The sequence below is a fragment of the Xenopus tropicalis genome, chromosome 4, assembly GCF_000004195.4.
Source record: "Xenopus tropicalis strain Nigerian chromosome 4, UCB_Xtro_10.0, whole genome shotgun sequence".
NCBI lineage: Eukaryota > Metazoa > Chordata > Amphibia > Anura > Pipidae > Xenopus > Xenopus tropicalis.
The window spans coordinates 151,000,517-151,026,415 of NC_030680.2; the positions used below are offsets into that span (position 1 = coordinate 151,000,517).

The window sequence follows — 25,899 nt, forward strand, 5'->3', positions numbered from 1 at the left end:
AGGGACTGGGGCTGTGGGATAGCAGGTATAGTAGGGAGAGATGGTGCCTATAGTAGCAGTGGGATAATAGCCTCTGGGAAGGGACTGGGGCTGTGGGATAGCAGGTATAGTAGGGAGAGATGGTGCCTATAGTAGCAGTGGGGGATAATAGCCTCTGGGAAGGACTGGGGCTGTGGGATAGCAGGTATAGTAGGGAGAGATGGTGCCTATAGTAGCAGTGGGGGGGATAATAGCCTCTGGGAAGGGACTGGGGCTGTGGGATAGCAGGTATAGTAGGGAGAGATGGTGCCTATAGTAGCAGTAGGGGGATAATAGCCTCTGGGAAGGGACTGGGACTGTGGGATAGCAGGTATAGTAGGGAGAGATGGTGCCTATAGTAGCAGTGGGGGGATAATAGCCTCTGGGAAGGGACTGGGGCTGTGGGATAGCAGGTAGTAGGGAGATATGGTGCCTATAGTAGCAGTGGGATAATAGCCTCTGGAAGGGACTGGGCTGTGGATAGCAGTATAGTAGGGAGAGATGGTGCCTATAGTAGCAGTGGGAGGGGATAATATAGCCTCTGAGGCGGTACATAAGGGAGTGGGGCAGCCTTAGTGCCAGTATAGAGTCCTACAGTGGGGGATAAGCCTCTGGAAGGGACGGCCTCACCTATAGCAGCAGGGGTAATAGCCCATCAGAGCCAATGAGGGCAACCGCATAGCAGCCCATAGTAGCAGTGGGGGATAATAGCTTAATGAGCCGTGCACAGGTACTAAAGGGTGGGCAGCCTTAGTGCCAGTGAGTCCCTACAGTACTTACCCCTCACCCCGGGGTTAATCCCATCAGAGCCAATAGAGGGCACCGCACGCCCCATGCGACTTTATGAGCTGACAGGTGGACAATAAACAGCAGAAATGGGGGCAGAACTGTGACCCTTTGTCCCGTCTCCATAGCAAAGGTCAAACCTCCAGAGGTCACAGACTTCCCTACAGGGGGGGGCATTGCTTGTAGGCACAGGGTGGCACTGCCATGGGGAGGGTAGAAAGGTAAGATGGCAGTTGGTGTGTGACAGACAGGGGGGGGGCAGACCCAGTGGCTGCTGAAGGATTGTGGGTCTAGGTCCAACCTAATGCAGAACTTTATTGGGGCCCTAAACAGACTTTGCTCCGAGGGCCCGGGCTCAGGGGCATTAATGTAACAAGGTCTAGAAATGAATATGTCTTTAATTATTTTAGAGCATGGGGGGCGGAGTTATCTTGCAGCATGGGGCGGAGTTATTTTATAGCATGGGGCGGAGTTATTTTATAGCATGGGGGGCTGGAAGCAGCAATGACTGGGGGCCTGGGGGTATTTATTTTACCCCAAATCACCAACCCCTTTGCCCTAGGGCAGCAGTAATCTGGATTAACATGGGGGGTGATATTCCCTAGGGCAGATTTAATGGATCCCTGCGCTGGGGTAACTGTGCCAGGGCAAGTTATTACAGTGGCACATTCACAGAATCCCAAGAAGAAGGAGGGGGGGGGGCAGCCCAACCCCAAACAATTTTAAAGGGCCAGTAACCTCATAAAGTCCATGTTGTCTCTAACCAGCACCTTCCAGCGAACTGTCTCCTGGCAACATTTGTTCTCCTTTATACGAGAGGTTTCATTGTGGCTTTGGGCAGAGAGTCATGAATGGCATTTGCCTCATTCCTAGGAGCCCATTGTATTCTATGGAGCTTACCTGCTGTGTGACTGCCGGCCCTCTATGCCAGTTTCTGCTACACGCCATTTTATTTCTATGACTTGTAGTGACGCTTCAGACGCACAGTCTGTACGAGTGCAGGGAAACAGATAATTATATTCCCACACGGAGACATTTGGTTTTGCTTGCCCTTTAGTCGGTGGGAGAGCGGCGAGCAGGCTGCAGTACCGGTTGGGGAGCGCTAGAGGGCGCGGCTGAGCAGTTTCCCTGCAGCACTGTCGGTTCAGACTGAGCTGCTCAGACTTCGCGACTGTTTCACTTCTGCCCAATTCACATACAGACGAATGCGACAGCGGGGGGAGATGCGGGCCAGACTGTCGCTCCGGTCATTGTGCAGTCGGGAAGGAGTCTGACGGCTGCTTAGGGCTCTGCCAGGGCCGGGGATCAGCACACGGGCAGCTCCACTCTCTCTATCGCTGTCGCTGCTGCTGAATGAGGAGCGACTGGCGGCGGTTCTGACCATGCAGCCGGCCACTGCCTCGGTGTTGGACCTGTCCCGGAACGTCCCGGTTACTGAGGGGAGAGACAACTTGTACAGAGCAGGTAACGGGGCCCCGACAGTCACCTGAGAAGGAGCCCCACCTGCCTGTCCCAGTGGGATCCTTATAGAACACTGCCAGGGGGTCTCCTTCCCTCAATAAAGGGTTAAATGTAGATTTAAACGGACAATCTTTTTGAAAACTTAGTCTTTTTTAACCCCTTCCACTATGAATGCTTAGAATAACCCCCCCTTTACCGATAGTCAGGATTCCGTCCTTTAACCCCCGGTGCAACCCAGTCTGTGTGCAGAGTTATCCTTTATTTGACTGAAGGGGGTACCTGCCGCTTCCTAGGCTGGGTGGGTGACTTTGCCAGGGCAGTTCTGCTGGGCACATTTCCTTCTCCCCCCAGTCCCATTGATAAGGAGATAATTATAATTGTGCCCCAAGCATGGGGGGGGGGGCTGATACATATTGTATGGGACCCTGTGTATCCTGCATGCAAGGAACAAGGTACCATTAGGGCACAGGGGGGTGGGCAGTCATTGGGCACAGGGGGGTGGGCAGTCATTGGGCACAGGGGGCGGGCAGTCATTGGGCACAGGGGGTGGGCAGTCATTGGGCCCAGGGGGGTGGGCAGTTATTGGGCCCAGGGGGGTGGGCAGTTATTGGGCACAGGGGGGTGGGCAGTTATTGGGTACTGGGGGGTGGACAGTTATTGGGCACTGGGTTGGGCAGTCATTGGGCACAGGGGGGTGGGCAGTTATTGGGCACTGGGGTGGGTGGTTATTGGGCACAGGGGAGTGGGCAGTTATTGGGCACAGGAGGTGGGCAGTCATTGGGCACAGGTGGTGGGCAGTGATTGGGCACAGGGGGGTGGGCAGTTATTGGGCACAGGGGGGGCAGTCATTGGGCACAGGTGGTGGGCAGTGATTGGGCACAGTGGGGTGGGCAGTCATTGGGCACAGGGGGTGGGCAGTTATTGGGCACGGGGGGCAGTCATTGGGCACAGGGGGGTGGGCAGTTATTGGGCACAGTGGGGGCAGTCATTGGGCACAGGGGGTGGGCAGTCATTGGGCACAGGGGGTGGGCAGTCATTGGGCACAGGGGGTGGGCAGTTATTGGGCACGGGGGGCAGTCATTGGGCACAGGGGGGTGGGCAGTTATTGGGCACAGTGGGGGCAGTCATTGGGCACAGGGGGTGGGCAGTTATTGGGCACAGTGGGGGCAGTCATTGGGCACAGGGGGTTTAACTGAGACAAAAAGAAGGGGCCCGAAGGGGAAGAAGATTCATTGACAGATCAAGGTGCTGTAATGAGAGGAGCAGTTAGTCCTGTGAGAGGGCGGAGCTTATGTGGTACCAGGGGCCCATTCCATTCAGAACCAGGATCATTCGGATACTCGTCTCTCTCTTTGTTTTTGAGAGGTAGAACTGCCGCCCCCCCCCCCCTTCCTGCCAACTGGCCCTCAGGTCCCTCAGATATTACTAAATAGCATTGTGGGGCCAATTGTCAACTATGCCTATTCCTGACTGCCCTTACAGTAAGGAACCCCTTCCTATGCTGATGGTGAGATCCCCTTTCCTCCCCACCCCCAATGTATCACTCATTCCCCCTCTCTTGGTAGGGAACCCCATAACCTGACTGCCCTTACAGTAAGGAAACCCTTCCTATGCTGATGGTGAGATCCCCTTTCCTCCCCACCCCCAATGAATCACTCATTTCCCCTCTCTTGGTAGGGAACCCCATAACCTGACTGCCCTTACAGTAAGGAACCCCTTCCTATGCTGATGGTGAGATCCCCTTTCCTCCCCACCCCCAATGTATCACTCATTCCCCCTCTCTTGGTAGGGAACCCCATAACCTGACTGCCCTTACAGTAAGGAACCCCTTCCTATGCTGATGGTGAGATCCCCTTTCCTCCCCACCCCCAATGAATCACTCATTTCCCCTCTCTTGGTAGGGAACCCCATAACCTGACTGCCCTTACAGTAAGGAACCCCTTCCTATGCTGATGGTGAGATCCCCTTTCCTCCCCACCCCCAATGTATCACTCATTCCCCCTCTCTTGGTAGGGAACCCCATAACCTGACTGCCCTTACAGTAAGGAACCCCTTCCTATGCTGATGGTGAGATCCCCTTTCCTCCCCACCCCCAATGAATCACTCATTCCCCCTCTCTGTGTAGGGAACCCCATAACCTGACTGCCCTTACAGTAAGGAACCCCTTCCTATGCTGATGGTGAGATCCCCTTTCCTCCCCACCCCCAATGTATCACTGAGTCTGTAAGTCCCGGGAAGCTGTGGGCAGGGGAGAGTGAGGGGCTGCCCTATTGCCCCATAACCTGCCGCACAGGAGACTGAGGGTCCGGCCAGTATCTCAGCCAATGACAGTGGCTCCATCCGTCTGGCTCTCTCTCCTGATTAAAGACTCTCAGCTCAATAAGTCGCCCCCCCGGGGGGGGGTTCCCAGCAGGGCAGAAATGGATTGGTTCATATATACTGGAATGTATAAATGGGCACTTTAGTTAATAATTCATGCAAATGTGATTCCCGGCCCCACACATTCCATCTCATTAAAGGGAAAGTTAAGCCTGTTACGTGTTTATGTGGCTGCAGTGTCACTTACCCTGAAACTGTGTGTAATGTTGTTTGTCAAGATAAACACAGAATTACTTAATGAAGAATGTTCAGTTAGTTCTTTTGTCTTTCCTTCACAAAACAGCAGTCCTGCCCTGCTTTATGGCTGAGATTCTAGCTATCTGTATAACAGAGCATTCTGTCACAGTGGCACAGATCCTATCTGATCCCCCCATTGTAAGCAGCAGTCCTGCCCTGCTTTATGGCTGAGATTCTAGCTATCTGTATAACAGAGCATTCTGTCACAGTGGCACAGATCCTATCTGATCCCTTATTGTAAGCAGCAGTCCTGCCCTGCTTTATGGCTGAGATTCTAGCTATCTGTATAACAGAGCATTCTGTCACAGTGGCACAGATCCTATCTGATCCCCCCCATTGTAAGCAGCAGTCCTGCCCTGCTTTATGGCTGAGATTCTAGCTATCTGTATAACAGAGCATTCTGTCATAGTGGCACAGATCCTATCTGATCCCCCCCCCATTGTAAGCAGCAGTCCTGCCCTGCTTTATGGCTGAGATTCTAGCTATCTGTATAACAGAGCATTCTGTCACAGTGGCACAGATCCTATCTGATCCCCCCCATTGTAAGCAGCAGTCCTGCCCTGCTTTATGGCTGAGATTCTAGCTATCTGTATAACAGAACATTCTGTCACAGTGGCACAGATCCTATCTGATCCCCCCATTGTAAGCAGCAGCCCTGCCCTGCTTTATGGCTGAGATTCTAGCTATCTGTATAACAGAACATTCTGTCACAGTGGCACAGATCCTATCTGATCCCCCCCATTGTAAGCAGCAGTCCTGCCCTGCTTTATGGCTGAGATTCTAGCTATCTGTATAACAGAGCATTCTGTCACAGTGGCACAGATCCTATCTGATCCCCCCATTGTAAGCAGCAGTCCTGCCCTGCTTTATGGCTGAGATTCTAGCTATCTGTATAACAGAGCTTTCTGTCACAGTGGCACAGATCCTATCTGATCCCCCCATTGTAAGCGGCAGTCCTGCCCTGCTTTATGGCTGGGATTCTAGTTACTGTTATAAGAATAGAGGGGTTCATTCCCAGCAGTACAGCCCCCCCCCCCCCCCCCCCAGTAGAATGAGATAAGGGAACAGTAAGTGTCGGCACATTAGTGAATATTTAATTTCTTGTGTTTACCCATAAGTGTCAGTATTGGGCACAGCTCCCTCAGATGCCACTTGTTACCCCCCCCCCCCCCCCCCCAGGATTCTGAGAGTGCTGAGCTGAGAAGCCTCACACAGGGGAGTAGTGTTTCTCTGTGAAATGATTGGTTAATGTGAAATTATTACCTGAATCTTGATGTGTATGGGCAGCTTAAGGGGGGTACTGCACCCCCCAAAAAAATCTCATTTTAGGCATTTTCCCAATATACAGGATCTGGGTGTGACACAGGGATATGGGGGGCTGTGGGAATGAAACCAACTTTGCACCCCCTTTCTGTTAATCACCCCTTTCCCACCGACCTTGCAGAAACATGACTGGTCACTTGGGGGGGGGGGGTTGGTTCTTCCCTATAGGAGTAGATTATAGGGTATTTCTGCAACGTCTGGGAACCATTACACCTGGGCAGGTACCACTTATCTCTGAGTGACCTCCCGCCAATAAGCAAAGTGTGAAATGTGGGAAAGGGAACAGGTGTCTGGGGGATCTGAACCCAAAAACTGGTAATTTTTGTCTAATAAAAGGAAATCTAATTCTAAGCAACTCCCCAATACCCATTCATTCCTCATTCTTTTCTCTGCACTGCTGGTTCTGACTCCTGATACAACTCCCCAATATCCATTCATCCCTCATTCTCACTGGGTTTATAGTTATGTGTAACTGTCACTGTGTCTGTCCCTTTCCCTTCCCTGCACTGCTGGTTCTGACTCCTGATACAACTCCCCAATATCCATTCATTCCTCATTCTCACTCTCTTCTCTTCACTTTTGGTTCTGTTAAAGGCATATAAGTTACAGGCCTACTTTATAATCTGTTGGGCCCTATAGAAATGTTTGCCAAGGTCCCTCTCTTTCTCTGTCTGTTGCAAAGGGATATTTGTTGTGTCCAGGCTGGTTTGGGTGGGGGGTGTGGGATGGCAAGTAGGGCAAGATGGAGACAGTAGGGCAAGATGGAGACAGTAGGACAAGATGGAGACAGTAGGGCAAGATGGAGACAGTAGGACAAGATGGAGACAGTAGGGCAAGATGGAGACAGTAGAACAAGATGGAGACAGTAGGGCAAGATGGAGACAGTAGGGCAAGATGGGGAAAGTAGGGCAAGATGGAGACAGTAGGACAAGATGGAGACAGTAGGACAAGATGGAGACAGTAGGGCAAGATGGAGACAGTAGGGCAAGATGGAGACAGTAGGGCAAGATGGAGACAGTAGGGCAAGATGGAGACAGTAGGACAAGATGGAGACAGTAGGGCAAGATGGAGACAGTAGGGCAAGATGGAGACAGTAGGACAAGATGGAGACAGTAGGACAAGATGGAGACAGAAGGGCAAGAAGGAGACAGTAGGACAAGATGGGGACAGTAGGACAAGATGGGGACAGTAGGGCAAGATGGGGACAGTAGAGCAAGATGGAGACAGTAGGGCAAGATGGGGACAGTAGGGCAAGATGGAGACAGTAGGGCAAGATGGGAAAGTTTGGGTGAGGGGGCCGGTGTGGGGGGTGGTGGGAAAAAGTATTGAATCTCCCCCCATTACAGACTCTGAGCTTATCGAGACCCATCGCTGTGACGTCCGGCCTTGTGTCTCATTAACAGACTCTTTGGGCCAAGCTCCTCGGGGTTAATCAGTTCTGCCAGCCGGGCACAGTGTAACTGCCGCCCCTCCGCTAACTGGCACAAACAAATGCGACGGGTAATTTTTGCAGCGCATCGTGCAGCGAATAAAGTCGCCATGATATATTACCCAATAACTGCTTCATTACCTTTAAGAAAACACTCAGTAAATCAAATTTACAAAGCGTCTAAAAAGAGAATATTTCCCGCTACGGCGCAAGGTGTCGCCAGGCAGGAAAGGGTTAAACTAAATGGCGAGCGTCACCCGAGATACATTGGCAACATCCGCGGCGAGACTCCTCTGCTCTTCCCTGATAAATGTTACAATTATCCCAAACTGTACGAGTCAAGTTGTGGGTCCCTAACGAACTGAAATTATTCATGGCTTTAACTAACGAGGCTGCAACTGCCGACTTCCCCAGAAATCTCACAGGCGCCTCATCAGTCTCACTGCCAGCGCCATTTATTAAAGGGGAACTTACTGCATAAAGCAATAAATATTACTCTCAGCAGCTTCCCAATATCCATTGCTTATTGGGGACCCCTGGAACTATAGCGGGGTGACTGTTACCCCAATGTTTCTATATATCTGTAACCTTGTTATGGGCTAAGGGGGCCCAGCCTGAAGGCCAGTTAGGGGGGGATTTGGGGTAAGTGCTTATTTGTGCCCTGGGTACCCCTGGAATTATAGCGGGGTGACTGTTACCCCAATGTTTCTATATATCTGTAACCTTGTTATGGGCTAAGGGGGCCCAGCTTGAAGGCCAGTTAGGGGGGGATTTGGGGTGAGTGCTTATTTGTGCCCTGGGTACCCCTGGAACTATAGCAGGGTGACTGTTACCCCAATGTTTCTATATATCTGTAACCTTGTTATGGGCTAAGGGGGCCCAGCCTGAAGGCCAGTTAGGGGGGGATTTGGGGTGAGTGCTTATTTGTGCCCTGGGTACCCCTGGAACTATAGCGGGGTGACTGTTACCCCAACATTTCTAAATCCTTGGGTATATAACTGTCATCCCCGGGGCGTATGGCGCTGTCCCAAAGAACACGTAGAGTAGGAAATGGAGACCCCTGGCAGAATAATGGGGTACGTTCCCCAGGCTAAAGAGTTGTGCCGTCTCCGTTTCCCACTCTCAGTTTTTAAAAGATCTTTTCATTACCATAGGACCCGGCTTATCTTGAAACGATAATTTAAAAGTGTGATTGGCAAAACAACTAAAAATGATTTGGTTCTTATTGGGGTTAATTCTATTTTAATTTCTGTATAGTGTAATCTGTATAAAGGGGCTCCCCGAGTGCTAAAACCTAGTATTGGGGGTGATATTATTACCCAATAGCACCTTCAGGTGTAATTTAAGTAGAAATATCGTTAGGCATTTGGCCGGCTTTGCATAATGTATTGTAATGATGGGTCTGTGTCTTTATTCAACCTGAGCTACTACATCTGGCTGGGGGTCCCCTAGGCACCGGGAAGCAGTGATTTCTTGCTTTGTGTTCCTGCTGATTTGCAATGGAGATGAGTCCCCTGTAACGGCGCAATAACTGCTGAGTCGGCTCCATTTCTCCCTTTATCTCCCGGTGCCAAATGGATGTTTTGTTCCTATTTGGGTTCTAACGCCTGTCACTGTCACAGAACCAATGAGCTTCCCCCTCTCCTATTGTTCAGCCGAGTGGCGCCCCCGCCTGCTCAGTGCAATTACTCACACAAACCCGTGTAAATGCCCTGATATATGGGGCCCTTGTCACAGGGAGCTGGGGGGCCCCAATATACAGTATATACACAGTAACATACAGAGTGCCCCCCCCCCCCCCCCCCCGGGTTTGTTTGGGGCAGGATAAAGCTGGGAATTGTGGCTGTTGGGGTGCAGGTACACCCCAGGGTGGGTTTATATTATTATATTAACCCTATATTCAGGGCAAATTCAGGTTATAAGGGACATACTGTATGTAAAGAGAAAAGTCCATTTTATTAGAACGTAACTAGTGCCCAAAGAGAAGTCAATTTTTTCTCCAATTAGGGCCCTTTTTACTTTTTGGCACCCAGGGGCCCCAGGGACCACTGGGTTAATAGTTAGGCCCCCTGTGGGGGAGGCCCTGCTAACTAAGTAGTAATTCACCCTGTGTTTCCAGAGGGGGCACTAGCGGTACTACAAGTGTTTGATGGCACTTTACCTGTAAAGGTAAAGTCAGGAAGGGTCAGGAAGTCTGTAGGGGGTGGGGCTAGAATCCTCTGGTGGCAGCTTATAGGGACGAAGTAGGGAGTCTGTGACTCAAGTAGTGGGTGGGGCTAGAATCCTCTGGTGGCAGTTTATAGGGAGGGGGCAGGGAGTCTGTGACTCAAGTAGTGGGTGGGGCTAGAATCCTCTGGGGCAGTTTATAGGGAAGGGGCCGGGAGTCTGTGACTCAAGTAGTGGGTGGGCCTAGAATCATCTGGTGGCAGTCTATAGGGAAGGGGCCGGGAGTCTGTGACTCAAGTAGTGGGTGGGGCTAGAATCCTATGATGGCAGCTTATAGGGAAGGGGCAGGGAGTCTGATTCAAGTAGTGGGTGGGGCTGAAATCCTCTGATGGAAGCTTATAGGGAAAGGGCTGGGAGTCTGTGGCACAAGGAGTGGGTGGAGCTAGAATCCTCAGATGGCAGCTTATAGGGAAGGGGCAGGGAGTCTGTGACTCAAGTAGTAGGTGGGGCTAGAATCCTCAGATGGCAGCTTATAGGGAAGGGGCAGGGAGGCTGTGACACAAGGAGTGGGTGGAGCTAGAATCCTCAGATGGCAGCTAATAGGGATGGGGCAGGGAGGCTGTGACACAAGGAGTGGGTGGAGCTAGAATCCTCAGATGGCAGCTTATAGGGAAGGGGCAGGGAGTCTGTGACTCAAGTAGTGGGTGGGGCTAGAATCCTCAGATGGCAGCTTATAGGGAAGGGGCAGGGAGGCTGTGACACAAGGAGTGGGTGGAGCTAGAATCCTCAGATGGCAGCTTATAGGGAAGGGACAGGGAGTCTGTGACTCAAGGAGTGGGAGGGGCTAGATTCCTTATAGGGCTTATTGGGAAGGGGCAGGGAGGCTGTGACACAAGGAGTGGGTGGAGCTAGAATCCTCAGATGGCAGCTTATAGGGAAGGGACAGGGAGTCTGTGACACAAGGAGTGGGAGGGGCTAGATTCCTTATAGGGCTTATAGGGAAGGGGCAGGGAGCAAACACTATGGGGGTCAGTAATTCTTAAACCAGAATAAATGAAGGAGCAAAAATCTATTCTGAATCTAAGGTTCTTATTCCTGAAATCTAAGGTTCTTTTGGGGTGCAGTCCTATTGTGGGGTGCAATTCCCCTTTACGTAAGTCACAATAACTAATGACCCTGGGACTGGGGGTGCATTTAATGCGCCAGACTGATGGGCCCCGCTTGGCCGCCCGTGTAATACAATCACAATCCCCAATGACATTTAGCAGAGAGACGATGTTTCTGAATATTAATTACGACAAAGTCGCCGCTTTGATGCATTTTTTATCGCCGGATCCGTCACAGGCAATTTGCTGCGGCTTCGTTCCAAATGCACCGGCCTCTTTGTGTTGGTTATTGTGGGAAAATCCTCTGCCGCCGGCACATTTATAGCCGGGTAACGGGGGGCTCTGCTGGGTAAAGGGGGGCTCTGCTGGGTAATGGGGGGCTCTGCCGGGTAACGGGGGGCTCTGTTGGGTAATGGGGGGCTCTGCTGGGTAACGGGGGGCTCTGCCGGGTAACGGGGGGCTCTGCCGGGTAACGGGGGGCTCTGCCGGGTAACGGGGGGCTCTGCTGGGTAACGGGGGGCTCTGCCGGGTAACGGGGGCTCTGCCGGGTAACGGGGGCTCTGCCGGGTAATGGGGGGCTCTGCCGGGTAATGGGGGGCTCTGCTGGGTAACGGGGGGCTCTGCCGGGTAACGGGGGGCTCTGCCGGGTAACGGGGGGCTCTGCCGGGTAACGGGGGGCTCTGCCGGGTAACGGGGGGCTCTGCCGGGTAACGGGGGGCTCTGCTGCATCACTGGGTGGAACTGGAACTCTGTGCGCAATCCTGCCGCCTTGGTCTGAATGTGCCACTAACCAACTTACAGAGATGCCCTGAGGTTTGTAGGCTCCTCCCTGGAGGTTTTGGCCACTCCCCCAACTCCATCCTCACCCAGAGTAGGGCCACACAGGTGATCAGGTGACCAAGTGGGGCCCTTTCTGATGTGGCGGAACTATTAGAGTGTCATTCTTGGATCAAGCGAATGAGATGCCAATAGGATGCTCAGACTGAGCTGTGATTGGCTAGCTCCTATAATGGCGTCGTTTTTTTAATTTACAATCATTTTTAGCCCAAATTTAACCCCATATGAATGATCTCTATCAGTTCTATGTGCCCTTTATAACTCAGTATTCCCATCACAGCAACCGAAATCCCTCTTATTCAGGTGTTCAACTTTAAACAGGTTGCTAGGGGCAACAGCAGTTACTACCTTAGCCTTGCGGTTACCGTAGGAACCGAAACGTAAAAATCTGCACTTGATCCGCCACTTTTTTTTGTTTATTATAAATATTTATTATCCGACTTGGAGTTAAAGGGGCGGTTTCCTTGCAATGACTTGCTCTAAACCCACATTTGATCAATCTGCCCCTAATGAGCTGCCCCGGGGTCCCCGCTGGGACCAAAGGAGTCACAGTGCACACAAACAAGCCAAGGCACACATACATGCTAGGCCCCATCAGCCAATGAATGGGCAGAGTTCTGCCTTTTGCTCCCACACTACTTCCTGTTACAGTTAGAGCTGCATCACTTCCTGTCAGCTGATCTCTGAGGGAGCACACAGCCCATCACTAAATGGCGGCTCAAGGGAAAGGATGTAAAAGGGCAATATTTACTGATATATATATTCCAGTTTGGGGAGATTCTGTTGGTTACGTATTCATTCTGGGGGTGTATAATATAATATTTTGACATTTGACTAAGGACTGTATATAAGGATATATGTGTGTATATATATATATATATATATATATATAGGGAATAAAGTACCCCCTTCGGCCTCGTGCTTTTATACAGGTCATGGAACTCCGAGGTGACTTCTAATATCCTTATATTTTACAACAGGGGGCACATTATTTATTATAATATACAAGTTTCAGTGAGTCATGTGACAGAAATGACATCATTAAGCTCTGATTATAACTGATGACATCACTAAGCACCGTTTATAAGGATATAATTTACAGTTTGTTCCCATAGGGAAATGACCCGACTGTATATTATATATATATATATATATAGAGAGAGAGTGAAAGAGAGAGCGCAGCGGTACAGGGGGCGCCACCGACCCACCAGGGACCAGAGATGAGAATGTGAATATTCAGACCCTCCCTGTCTCGTGTGCCCCCTCTCAGGTCAGTGTAAGAAGATGTCGCCTCCAGAATCGGGCACCCTGCACATCGTCTATGGGAACGGCTCCTCCGTTGGCACCGTCCTAATGTTCCAGTGTTCCTCCATGTACCAGTTAGTGGGAGAGGGGATCTCCACCTGCGTATGGCGAGGGAACAGCACCTTATGGACCTCGGGCGCACCCACGTGTAAAGGTAACGCCCAGCGCTCCTACTGAGCAGTGATTGGAGCATAAACCCTACATATAAAATACTCTGCACTGCTGGTTCTGACTCCTGATACAACTCCCCAATATCCATTCATTCCTCATTCTCACTGGGTTTATAGTTATGTGTAACTGTCACTGTGTCTGTCCCTTTCCCTTCCCTGCACTGCTGGTTCTGACTCCTGATACAACTCCCCAATACCCATTCATCCCTCATTCTCACTGGGTTTATAGTTATGTGTAACTGTCACTGTGTCTGTCCCTTTCCCTTCCCTGCACTGCTGGTTCTGACTCCTGATACAACTCCCCAATACCCATTCATTCCTCATTCTCACTGGGTTTATAGTTATGTGTAACTGTCACTGTGTCTGTCCCTTTCCCTTCCCTGCACTGCTGGTTCTGACTCCTGATACAACTCCCCAATATCCATTCATTCCTCATTCTCACTGGGTTTATAGTTATGTGTAACTGTCACTGTGTCTGTCCCTTTCCCTTCCCTGCACTGCTGGTTCTGACTCCTGATACAACTCCCCAATATCCATTCATCCCTCATTCTCACTGGGTTTATAGTTATGTGTAACTGTCACTGTGTCTGTCCCTTTCCCTTCCCTGCACTGCTGGTTCTGACTCCTGATACAACTCCCCAATACTCATTCATTCCTCATTCTCACTGGGTTTATAGTTATGTGTAACTGTCACTGTGCCTGTCCCTTTCCCTTCTCTGCACTGCTGGTTCTGACTCCTGATACAACTCCCCAATACCCATTCATTCCTCATTCTCACTGGGTTTATAGTTATGTGTAACTGTCACTGTGTCTGTCCCTTTCCCTTCCCTGCACTGCTGGTTCTGACTCCTGATACAACTCCCCAATATCCATTCATTCCTCATTCTCACTGGGTTTATAGTTATGTGTAACTGTCACTGTGTCTGTCCCTTTCCCTTCCCTGCACTGCTGGTTCTGACTCCTGATACAACTCCCCAATACCCATTCATTCCTCATTCTCACTGGGTTTATAGTTATGTGTAACTGTCACTGTGTCTGTCCCTTTCCCTTCCCTGCACTGCTGGTTCTGACTCCTGATACAACTCCCCAATACCCATTCATTCCTCATTCTCACTGGGTTTATAGTTATGTGTAACTGTCAGTAGTTGATTTTGCAGCTTCTCATACAGTCTCTACCCCTTTTCTATGCCCCAGCAATCTCCAGATATGAGACGTTTGGCTTTAAAGTCGCCGTTATCGCCTCCATAGTGAGCTGCGCCATTATCCTGCTCATGTCCATGGCTTTCCTAACGTGTTGTCTCGTCAGCTGCGTCAAGAAAAACGAGAGGCGCCGCTCGGAGAGGTAAGAAGGGGAAATAAATCGCCCCCCCCCGGGTTTATGGCCCAAGAGCTGGGCTGTTGGTACGGTGGCCCCTCGGCCCCTCAATGTAAGGGCTGGGCTCGGAGTAGGGGGGCTCTCAGCAATGCTGCAAAGCTGGAGTGGAATGGGGGGACTTATATAAATGGTGCACTACATTCCCAGCGCAACCAGCAGGACACAGGGTGCTCGACTCCCATTTTCATACCTTGCTGTATGTTACATACAGGGTTGCATTGGGATGTGTGGGGACCACCGTGGCTGCCACAACTGGGGGGGCACCCTACACCCCCCACGGACCCCCACCTACCGCCTATGGGTTGGTGGGGTCCACCATGTTTTTTTTCCAGTGTTCTGACAGCCCAGTCCGACCCGGCGTGATGAGATAAGAAATGATTAAGGCTCAGACATCCCCATAACTTGCAGTTCCATTTCTCACCTTTTGGTGGCAGTAAATTCCACTGCAGAGACATCCATAGAACAGCGCCCCCAGCAATGAAGAAGTTACCTTTTGTGAAACATTAATGATAGAAATTGTGATTTCTTAAAGATACAATCACCCCAAAGTAGCAGAGGGCACTAATATTTTATTTAATAACTGCCACTCTGTGCCCCGGCCCCGGGGGGGTCTGATCTCCACGCGTCTCTGCAGCGCCCCCTGCAGGTGAAAGTTTATCAAGATTTAGATGCAAGAATGTGGGGCTTTTATGCAGCCAATCGAATCTTTCCAAGGGGTAAAATAAAATGATACCTCCCCCACCTACCCAGGTAACAGTGCAGCCATTCAGCTGATTCAGCACCAAATCACCATGGAGACGCCCTGTGAGCGAAATGTGTTTTATAATATAAATTTTATATAAAAATACTCAGGACAAAACAAGCCTCTGGCGCTGCATTTAACCCCTTCAGTGCTTCTCAGTGTGGCATCTCATTGGATAATAATAGTCTTAATGCTACATAATGGGGTGACTTGTTACTCGGGGGTGCATATTGCACCTATGTGTACTCATTGCTGCACCTAATGAATAGCTGTTGCCCCTTAGGGGCAAATTTGTGCAAGATGTGAGTTTCCACTACTGAAACAATCTATTACTGCCCACGTGCCCCTTTGTTACTGTTCCTTTAAATCCTACCTCCTGTGCCCAGAGCCCTTGCCCTGTATTTATTCACCTTCAGCCCCGGGGGGACTATGTGCCATGACGGAAGGGCTATTAGCCGCAGGTCATTGCGTTTATTACCCCATCGACTGCGGCTTCTTTATTAGTGGGGCCGGCGGGAAGGTTATTAATATAACGATAACTGATTGTGTCGGGCATGGGAGCCTTTAATTGGATGCGGCAGAGCCTCGCGGCGGGAACGGAACATTGGCTACGGCTAAAGTCCATATTAACCCCGAGCTTCCCTGTATGTGAAATACTCGCCTGTGTTTAACTGCCCCATTGGGAACCGACTCCATTGGCACCGGGATCCGTATTGTCCAACGTTGTTTCTTAGGATTTGTTGGGCAAAGAAATGGGACCTGAAAGGCCTTCCTAATGTGTTTAATTTGCTACTATACCTGCTATCCCACAGCCCCAGTCCCTTCCCAGAGGCTATTATCCCCCACTGCTACTATAGGCACCATCTCTCCCTACTATACCTGCTATCCCACAGCCCCAGTCCCTTCCCAGAGGCTATTATCCCACTGCTACTATAGGCACCATCTCTCCCTACTATACCTGCTATCCCACAGCCCCAGTCCCTTCCCAGAGGCTATTATCCCCCCACTGCTACTATAGGCACCATCTCTCCCTACTATACCTGCTATCCCACAGCCCCAGTCCCTTCCCAGAGGCTATTATCCCCCCACTGTTACTATAGGCACCATCTCTCCCTACTATACCTGCTATCCCACAGCCCCAGTCCCTTCCCAGAGGCTATTATCCCCCACTGCTACTATAGGCAGCATCTCTCCCTACTATACCTGCTATCCCACAGCCCCAGTCCCTTCCCAGAGGCTATTATCCCCCCACTGTTACTATAGGCACCATCTCTCCCTACTATACCTGCTATCCCACAGCCCCAGTCCCTTCCCAGAGGCTATTATCCCCCCACTGTTACTATAGGCACCATCTCTCCCTACTATACCTGCTATCCCACAGCCCCAGTCCCTTCCCAGAGGCTATTATCCCCCCACTGCTACTATAGGCACCATCTCTCCCTACTATACCTGCTATCCCACAGCCCCAGTCCCTTCCCAGAGGCTATTATCCCACTGCTACTATAGGCACCATCTCTCCCTACTATACCTGCTATCCCACAGCCCCAGTCCCTTCCCAGAGGCTATTATCCCCCCACTGCTACTATAGGCACCATCTCTCCCTACTATACCTGCTATCCCACAGCCCCAGTCCCTTCCCAGAGGCTATTATCCCACTGCTACTATAGGCACCATCTCTCCCTACTATACCTGCTATCCCACAGCCCCAGTCCCTTCCCAGAGGCTATTATCCCACTGCTACTATAGGCACCATCTCTCCCTACTATACCTGCTATCCCACAGCCCCAGTCCCTTCCCAGAGGCTATTATCCCACTGCTACTATAGGCACCATCTCTCCCTACTATACCTGCTATCCCACAGCCCCAGTCCCTTCCCAGAGGCTATTATCCCCCCACTGTTACTATAGGCACCATCTCTCCCTACTATACCTGCTATCCCACAGCCCCAGTCCCTTCCCAGAGGCTATTATCCCCCCACTGCTACTATAGGCACCATCTCTCCCTACTATACCTACTATCCACAGCCCCAGTCCCTTCCCAGAGGCTATTATCCCCCCACTGCTACTATAGGCACCATCTCTCCCTACTATACCTGCTATCCCACAGCCCCAGTCCCTTCCCAGAGGCTATTATCCCCCCACTGCTACTATAGGCACCATCTCTCCCTACTATACCTGCTATCCCACAGCCCCAGTCCCTTCCCAGAGGCTATTATCCCCCCACTGCTTCTATAGGCACCATCTCTCCCTACTATACCTGCTATCCCACAGCCCCAGTCCCTTCCCAGAGGCTATTATCCCCCCACTGCTACTATAGGCACCATCTCTCCCTACTATACCTGCTATCCCACAGCCCCAGTCCCTTCCCAGAGGCTATTATCCCCCCACTGCTACTATAGGCACCATCTCTCCCTACTATACCTGCAATCCCACAGCCCCAGTCCCTTCCCAGAGGCTATTATCCCCCCACTGCTACTATAGGCACCATCTCTCCCTACTATACCTGCTATCCCACAGCCCCAGTCCCTTCCCAGAGGCTATTATCCCCCCACTGCTACTATAGGCACCATCTCTCCCTACTATACCTGCTATCCCACAGCCCCAGTCCCTTCCCAGAGGCTATTATCCCCCCACTGCTACTATAGGCACCATCTCTCCCTACTATACCTGCTATCCCACAGCCCCAGTCCCTTCCCAGAGGCTATTATCCCACTGCTACTATAGGCACCATCTCTCCCTACTATACCTGCTATCCCACAGCCCCAGTCCCTTCCCAGAGGCTATTATCCCCCACTGCTACTATAGGCACCATCTCTCCCTACTATACCTGCTATCCCACAGCCCCAGTCCCTTCCCAGAGGCTATTATCCCCCCCCCACTGCTACTATAGGCACCATCTCTCCCTACTATACCTGCTATCCCACAGCCCCAGTCCCTTCCCAGAGGCTATTATCCCCCCACTGCTACTATAGGCACCATCTCTCCCTACTATACCTGCTATCCCACAGCCCCAGTCCCTTCCCAGAGGCTATTATCCCCCCACTGCTACTATAGGCACCATCTCTCCCTACTATACCTGCTATCCCACAGCCCCAGTCCCTTCCCAGAGGCTATTATCCCCCCACTGCTACTATAGGCACCATCTCTCCCTACTATACCTGCTATCCCACAGCCCCAGTCCCTTCCCAGAGGCTATTATCCCACTGCTACTATAGGCACCATCTCTCCCTACTATACCTGCTATCCCACAGCCCCAGTCCCTTCCCAGAGGCTATTATCCCCCCACTGCTACTATAGGCACCATCTCTCCCTACTATACCTGCTATCCCACAGCCCCAGTCCCTTCCCAGAGGCTATTATCCCCCCCCCACTGCTACTATAGGCACCATCTCTCCCTACTATACCTGCTATCCCACAGCCCCAGTCCCTTCCCAGAGGCTATTATCCCCCCACTGCTACTATAGGCACCATCTCTCCCTACTATACCTGCTATCCCACAGCCCCCAGTCCCTTCCCAGAGGCTATTATCCCCCCACTGCTACTATAGGCACCATCTCTCACTACTATACCTGCTATCCCACAGCCCCAGTCCCTTCCCAGAGGCTATTATCCCCCCACTGCTACTATAGGCACCATCTCTCCCTACTATACCTGCTATCCCACAGCCCCAGTCCCTTCCCAGAGGCTATTATCCCCCCACTGCTACTATAGGCACCATCTCTCCCTACTATACCTGCTATCCCACAGCCCCAGTCCCTTCCCAGAGGCTATTATCCCCCCACTGCTACTATAGGCACCATCTCTCCCTACTATACCTGCTATCCCACAGCCCCAGTCCCTTCCCAGAGGCTATTATCCCCCCACTGCTACTATAGGCACCATCTCTCCCTACTATACCTGCTACATATCTATTATTCCCCTATAGATGTTGCTGTGCTGCCTGCACTCTCAGGAGGCAGTTATATAGTACATAACGGATCTGCCCCACCTGACCACAGCTGATGCTTAGAATGTTCTAGGGGTTCAGACCTGTTGCTGTTGTATGAAACCCCCATAAATACCCCCCGGCTGTGAGTAAGTGCAGTGAATCTCAGTGCCGGAGCCGGTAAGGGAAGTGGAAGAGCAAATTGGTGTTTGTGCCGTTGGGGCCGGGGGGATCAGGCAGGAATGGAGGCGCCGGCAGACGCACGTTCCAATTATTCTCTTGTCAACTTGTTTCTGAGCAGAGAGAAGGTCGTGTGGCACCAGTTGGACTGTGAGGGGCTGGAGAATGTGCCGGCGGAGCAGTTTGGGATGAAAGGCAGAAATAATAACAATAATAAAGATGGCAGCCGGCCTGCGCTGGCGGAATGGATCAGTATGGCGTACGAGAACCACGGGTTCTGTAGGTGAGTAATAGACAGAATCCCTTCCGCTTGTTTCCATCATCCAGAACTTTAATCTGTGCCCCCAGGTGTCATCGAACTGAATTCCCACGTGGCTACTGCGAGGCACAGAGAGTAATAAATACTAATACTACTAGTACCAATATATATACCAATACCAGTGTATATACCAGTACCTATATATATATATATATATATATATATATATATATATATATATATATATACCAATACCAGTGTATATACCAGTACCTATATATATATATATATATACTAATACCAGTGTATACACCAGTACTAATATATATATACCAATACCAGTGTATATACCAGTACCAATATTTATATATACCAATACCAGTGTATATACCAGTACCTATATATATATATATATATATATATACTAATACCAGTGTATACACCAGTACCAATATATATATACTAATACCAGTGTATATACCAGTACCAATATATATATACCAATACCAGTGTATATACCAGTACCAATATTTATATATACCAATACCAGTGTATATACCAGTACCTATATATATATATATATATATATACTAATACCAGTGTATACACCAGTACCAATATATATATACTAATACCAGTGTATATACCAGTACCAATATATATATACCAATACCAGTGTATATACCAGTACCAATATATATATACCAATACCAGTGTATATACCAGTACCTATATATATATATATATATATATATATATATATACCAATACCAGTGTATATACCAGTACCTATATATATATATATATATATACTAATACCAGTGTATACACCAGTACTAATATATATATACCAATACCAGTGTATATACCAGTACCAATATTTATATATACCAATACCAGTGTATATACCAGTACCTATATATATATATATATATATATACTAATACCAGTGTATACACCAGTACCAATATATATATACTAATACCAGTGTATATACCAGTACCAATATATATATACCAATACCAGTATATACCGATATGAGTGATGTGAATACTGATGAAGGATGCAGGGAGTCTGGTGGATTCCGGGGAATGTGCATTTATACAAAGGGACGTGTGTATCGGGTTTGTTGCTGTTATTGCTGCTGCTTTGTGTTGGGGTCTGTCCAAAAGAAACCCCCAAATCCACAGGGAGATATTTCTATAATTCTCTGGGAATTGGAATCAGGAGACAATTACACTAAGTGCTCGGGTTGCAATTAACACTCGGCTGATTCCCTAAAATACAGTTCTAAGTGATATAATTGGGCTCTTTGCTTCTCGTTAGCTCCTGCCCATTATACAGAGAATTAAACCCTTTTAATGTGTTTTTTATGCCTAAAGCAGAATCTTGACTTAGAGAATGGGATTTGCCTCCTCGTGTATCACAATGATGTGTTTGGGCCGGGGCCCGGGTAGGAACCATGATCCCCCCACTGGGTTGTGAATGGGGGGGCGGGGGGGTTTGATTGTTCCCCTGCACCCAAGTTTGGAACACCAGTGGGTTGGAAAAGCAATTATCCAGAATCCCACTTTTTCTCCTTTATTATTGGGTCTCAGGGGAGATCATAGAGAAGTATCATTATTATTATAATATACAGTTGGGTCATTTCCCTATGGGACCAAACTGTAAATTATATCCTTATAAACAGTGCTTAGTGATGTCATCAGTTATAATCGGAGCTTAGTGATGTCATTTCTGTCACATGACTCACTGAAACTTGTATAATATAATAAATAAAGTGCCCCCTGTTGTAAAATATGAGGATATTAGAAGTCACCAAGGAGTTCCATGACCTGTATAAAAGCACGAGGCCGAAGGCATCGTGCTTTTATACAGGTCATGGAATGCAGAGGTGACTTCGGAACTTATAATATCCTTATATTTTACAATAGGGGGAACTTTATTCACTATAATAAGGAACTCCTCTGTGACTTATAATATCCCTATATGTTACAATAGGGGGCACTTTATTCAATATATATGATAAGGAACTCCTCGGGGGCTTATAATATCCCTATATGTTACAATAGGGGGCACTTTATTCACTATATATTATAAGGAACTCCTCGGGGGCTTATAATATCCCTATATGTTACAATAGGGGGCACTTTATTCACTATATATTATAAGGAACTCCTCGGGGGCTTATAATATCCCTATATGTTACAATAGGGGGCACTTTATTCACTATATATTATAAGGAACCCCTCAGGGGCTTATAATATCCCTATATGTTACAATAGGGGGCACTTTATTCACTATATATTATAAGGAACCCCTCGGGGGCTTATAATATCCCTATACGTTACAATAGGGGGCACTTTATTCACTATATATTATAAGGAACTCCTCGGGGGCTTATAATATCCCTATATGTTACAATAGGGGGCACTTTATTCACTATATATTATAAGGAACTCCTCGGGGGCTTATAATATCCCTATATGTTACAATAGGGGGCACTTTATTCACTATATATTATAAGGAACTCCTCGGGGGCTTATAATATCCCTATATGTTACAATAGGGGGCACTTTATTCACTATATATTATAAGGAACTCCTCGGGGGCTTATAATATCCCTATATGTTACAATAGGGGGCACTTTATTCACTATATATTATAAGGAACTCCTCGGGGGCTTATAATATCCCTATATGTTACAATAGGGGGCACTTTATTCACTATATATTATAAGGAACCCCTCGGGGGCTTATAATATCCCTATATGTTACAATAGGGGGCACTTTATTCACTATATATTATAAGGAACTCCTCAGTGACTTATAATATCCCTATATGTTACATGCATTCCCTCTGATTGACACTAGATGGCACTGTCACATGTAAGTCAGTGGATTAAAGAGATAGGATTCATTGCTTTGGGAATCTCGTCTCTCTTCCTCAGCCACCTGACGGCCCAGAGCGAATCCAATACATTGTATCACTTTGGACACAGAAACATGTACATATAGGCGTCATTTATCAATACTGGGCAAAATTGGGTAACCCATGGCAACCTATCAAATTGTTGCACTCATTATTCCACCTGCAGCTGGCTGGAAAAAAACAAATTGCCGATTGGTTGCTATGGGTTACTGCCCACGGGCAAATTTGCCCAATGTTGATAAATGAGCCCCAATTATAGCAGAATGAGCAGTCCTCGTTGCTTGGGTTCATTTCCCAAGCAACGCCTGCCAGATTAGGGGGCTCATTACTTTTAGGGGCCACCACTGGATATCTGGTGCCAGGGGCACATTTACTAAAATAGTAATTTCTCTTTTTTTTTATTTTCAAATTTAACTAAACTTATTTTCCCAAATGTCTAATATTTACAAAAAAAAAAAGTCACAAGGAAAAGTTGTAAAAGCTCGACTTTTACCCCCATGTCTATGAATTGCTACATGATTGTAACACAATAGGAGACCTATGGGAGGGATTAAGATTAAGCCAGGAAACGGTCTGAGGGGGACTCCAGGGTGACTTATCCTAAGGGGTTAATATACAACGCGAGGTCCCAGTCCGACACTGTGTATATTGGGCACTGCCCCCCTTTCCCCAAACTGCCCCCCTTTTCCCCCGGCCTCGCTGTTTCCATGTTTAATTCAATTATTTATTTAAAACACTTTCTTTCATGTCTTAATGCCCGTAGATGCCACGATGTCTGGGCAGGGGAAGTGCCCGCCGCTGCCTTCGGAGGAGAATGTTCTGGTTCCGGCCCAAAGCCTGCCAGTCGCGGTGCCCCCAGCTGCAGCGTTGCCATACAGACGGTGAGCGGGGGGCACATTATAGAAGTTTACGGGCGGGATAAGGAGTTTATGAGAAGGTTTGAGGCCCAATTACCCGAGTGATACAGAACCGATGTACCAATGGGGCCACCTATGTGCCTTACACGCGGCCGGGACGTTCTTGTGGGTCGGAACCAGAGAAGAATTTCCAGGTGCCAACCGATTGGTGATGTTTCATGATCCGACCTTTTACCGCTTATTAGCCAAAAGTCTCTGGAACCAACCAATAGGGATCCTACGCAGTCACTGGCGCCCAGAAGAACCCAAATGCCCCCAAGGAAAAGGTTCCGATACTTGGAAGACTGAGTTTTCGGGTCAGCGCTTTTGGATGCAGAGAGAAATGAAAAAACCAATAAGATCTTGGGGTTGGTTTCCCTTTGCACAATGAGGGCTATATGTATCTAGAGGGGCAGCTGATTTTGGGGCGTAACTGGATCAGCGCCAGCACTTGGCTCAGAGTTGGGGGCAGCAGACTTGGCACTGAGGAGTTTCCTTTGCCCCCCCCGTCTCTGAGCTGTCGGGTCAGAACCTGCCGTAGCAATAAATAACAAACTGGGTTTTTGTATCTGATCTCTGGTGCAATCGAGTTCTGACTCCCGGGGTTTTGTACCAATTACACGGGGCCCAAAGTCCAACAAGAGAAGGACTGGAGGTTCTACCAGAACCCGAATCACTTCATCTCACAGCGGCTCAGTGGTGCCATGACGGTTGGGCACAGAGGGCACTGCCAGCGATTCCCAGGCTGTACGTTTGGGGATTGGGATTTCTGGTGCTGGTTCTGTTGGACCATTCTACTACTCAAAGGACAATAACTCCGAGCAGCACAATCTTTTCCGAATGTCCCTGTAAGTTCTGGGCGGCGCCCCCCCGGGCCCGGGGCAATTGGTTCCGTTACCCGCACAGAACCCTCCTGTCAGTTTTCTAATTTGATAAAGAAACGCATATTTTTGCACATAATTACTGAGCAATGAAAATTATACACTTGTCGGTTTCTTTTGGGTTTTCTTCAGTTCTAGGGCCCCAAGCCGTCCCGGCGCATTTGGGTTTTCTTCAGTTCTAGGGCCCCAAGCCGTCCCGGTGCATTTGGGTTTTCTTCAGTTCTAGGGCCCCAAGCCGTCCCGGTGCATTTGGGTTTTCTTCAGTTCTAGGGCCCCAAGCCGTCCCGGTGCATTTGGGTTTTCTTCAGTTCTAGGGCCCCAAGCCGTCCCGGTGCATTTGGGTTTTCTTCAGTTCTAGGGCCCCAAGCCGTCCCGGTGCGTTTGGGTTTCCCCGGAGCTCTGGGGAAATAGGTGAGAAGCAGATTTGTTTAACCAGTTCCTCAGTCTTGGGGCCCAGAGGGGCAGTGGGGGAGGGGCGTGTGCAGGAGGGGGCGGGGCCTAATGTGAGGTGGCCTAGGGGTTCATAAACTATAAATCTAGGGGTGTATGTCTGGCAGTCAGTCCAACACGGCCAATGTGGTGCCACCGGGCAGGAATTGGGCCGAGGTCATCAAACAAGTGGATCTGGGCCCGACTTGGCCACTTACCTTTATGGGTGATCCAGTGACGTAACTCAGCCGGGCCAGAAAATTTTTTTAGGGAGCCCTGCATGACCAGTACCTCCTCCCCCTCCCGTGCGGCACCTCCCAGCCCCGACCCCCCCCTACTCTACAGCAGCACAGCACTGAGAAAAAAGGTATGAAATCCTGGTGCAAAACATTTCCCAAATATTCCCCAAATTACCCTCTCAGGTGTCTCCAGAGTAATGTGTGGGGCAACAGCCTGAGGGGTGGGGGTTGGGTGAAAAAAGGGAGTCAACCAGGAGTTCCCTGTGCCTTTATATGGGGGGCACAGAACCCCTCAGTGACTGCTAATATCCTTATCATTTACAGTAGGGGGTACATTATCCCTTATAATACATGAGTGATACTCAGAGTTCCCTGTATAACTCAGCCTGCAGCCTTGTGCCTTTATATGGGGGGCACAGAACCCCTCAGTGACTGCTAATATCCTTATCATTTACAGTAGGGGGTACATTATCCCTTATAATACATGAGTGATACTCAGAGTTCCCTGTATAACTCAGCCTGCAGCCTTGTGCCTTTATATGGGGGGCACAGAACCCCTCAGTGACTGCTAATATCCTTATCATTTACAGTAGGGGGTACATTATCCCTTATAATACATGAGTGATACTCAGAGTTCCCTGTATAACTCAGCCTGCAGCCTTGTGCCTTTATATGGGCACAGAACCCCTCAGTGACTGCTAATATCCTTATCATTTACAGTAGGGGGTACATTATCCCTTATAATACATGAGTGATACTCAGAGTTCCCTGTATAACTCAGCCTGCAGCCTTGTGCCTTTATATGGGGGGCACAGAACCCCTCAGT

The 25,899-nt window shown here is 49.3% G+C and overlaps 1 protein-coding gene across 2 annotated transcripts; it reads left to right on the forward strand.

The window, feature by feature from the left end:
- Nucleotides 1-1,366: 1,366 nt before the first annotated feature.
- Nucleotides 1,367-24,514, forward strand: susd3 (sushi domain containing 3). Of its 2 annotated transcripts, none has more exons than XM_012960566.3 (5): nucleotides 1,367-2,268; nucleotides 13,013-13,201; nucleotides 14,412-14,559; nucleotides 19,557-19,721; nucleotides 23,392-24,514. In XM_012960566.3, exons 1-5 carry the CDS (start codon nucleotides 2,187-2,189, stop codon nucleotides 23,588-23,590), a joined length of 783 nt encoding a protein of 260 aa, XP_012816020.1. In that variant the 5' UTR covers nucleotides 1,367-2,186; the 3' UTR covers nucleotides 23,591-24,514.
- Nucleotides 24,515-25,899: the final 1,385 nt, after the last annotated feature.

Bases quoted from the DNA above. Each gene is read 5' to 3' on its own strand.
- susd3 (XM_012960566.3), top strand. From the start codon at position 2,187: ATGCAGCCGGCCACTGCCTCGGTGTTGGACCTGTCCCGGAACGTCCCG. The intron at 13,202-14,411 runs GTAACGCCCAGC...TCTATGCCCCAG, and splicing joins GGGCGCACCCACGTGTAAAG to CAATCTCCAGATATGAGACG. The intron at 14,560-19,556 runs GTAAGAAGGGGA...CTTGTTTCTGAG, and splicing joins GAGAGGCGCCGCTCGGAGAG to CAGAGAGAAGGTCGTGTGGC.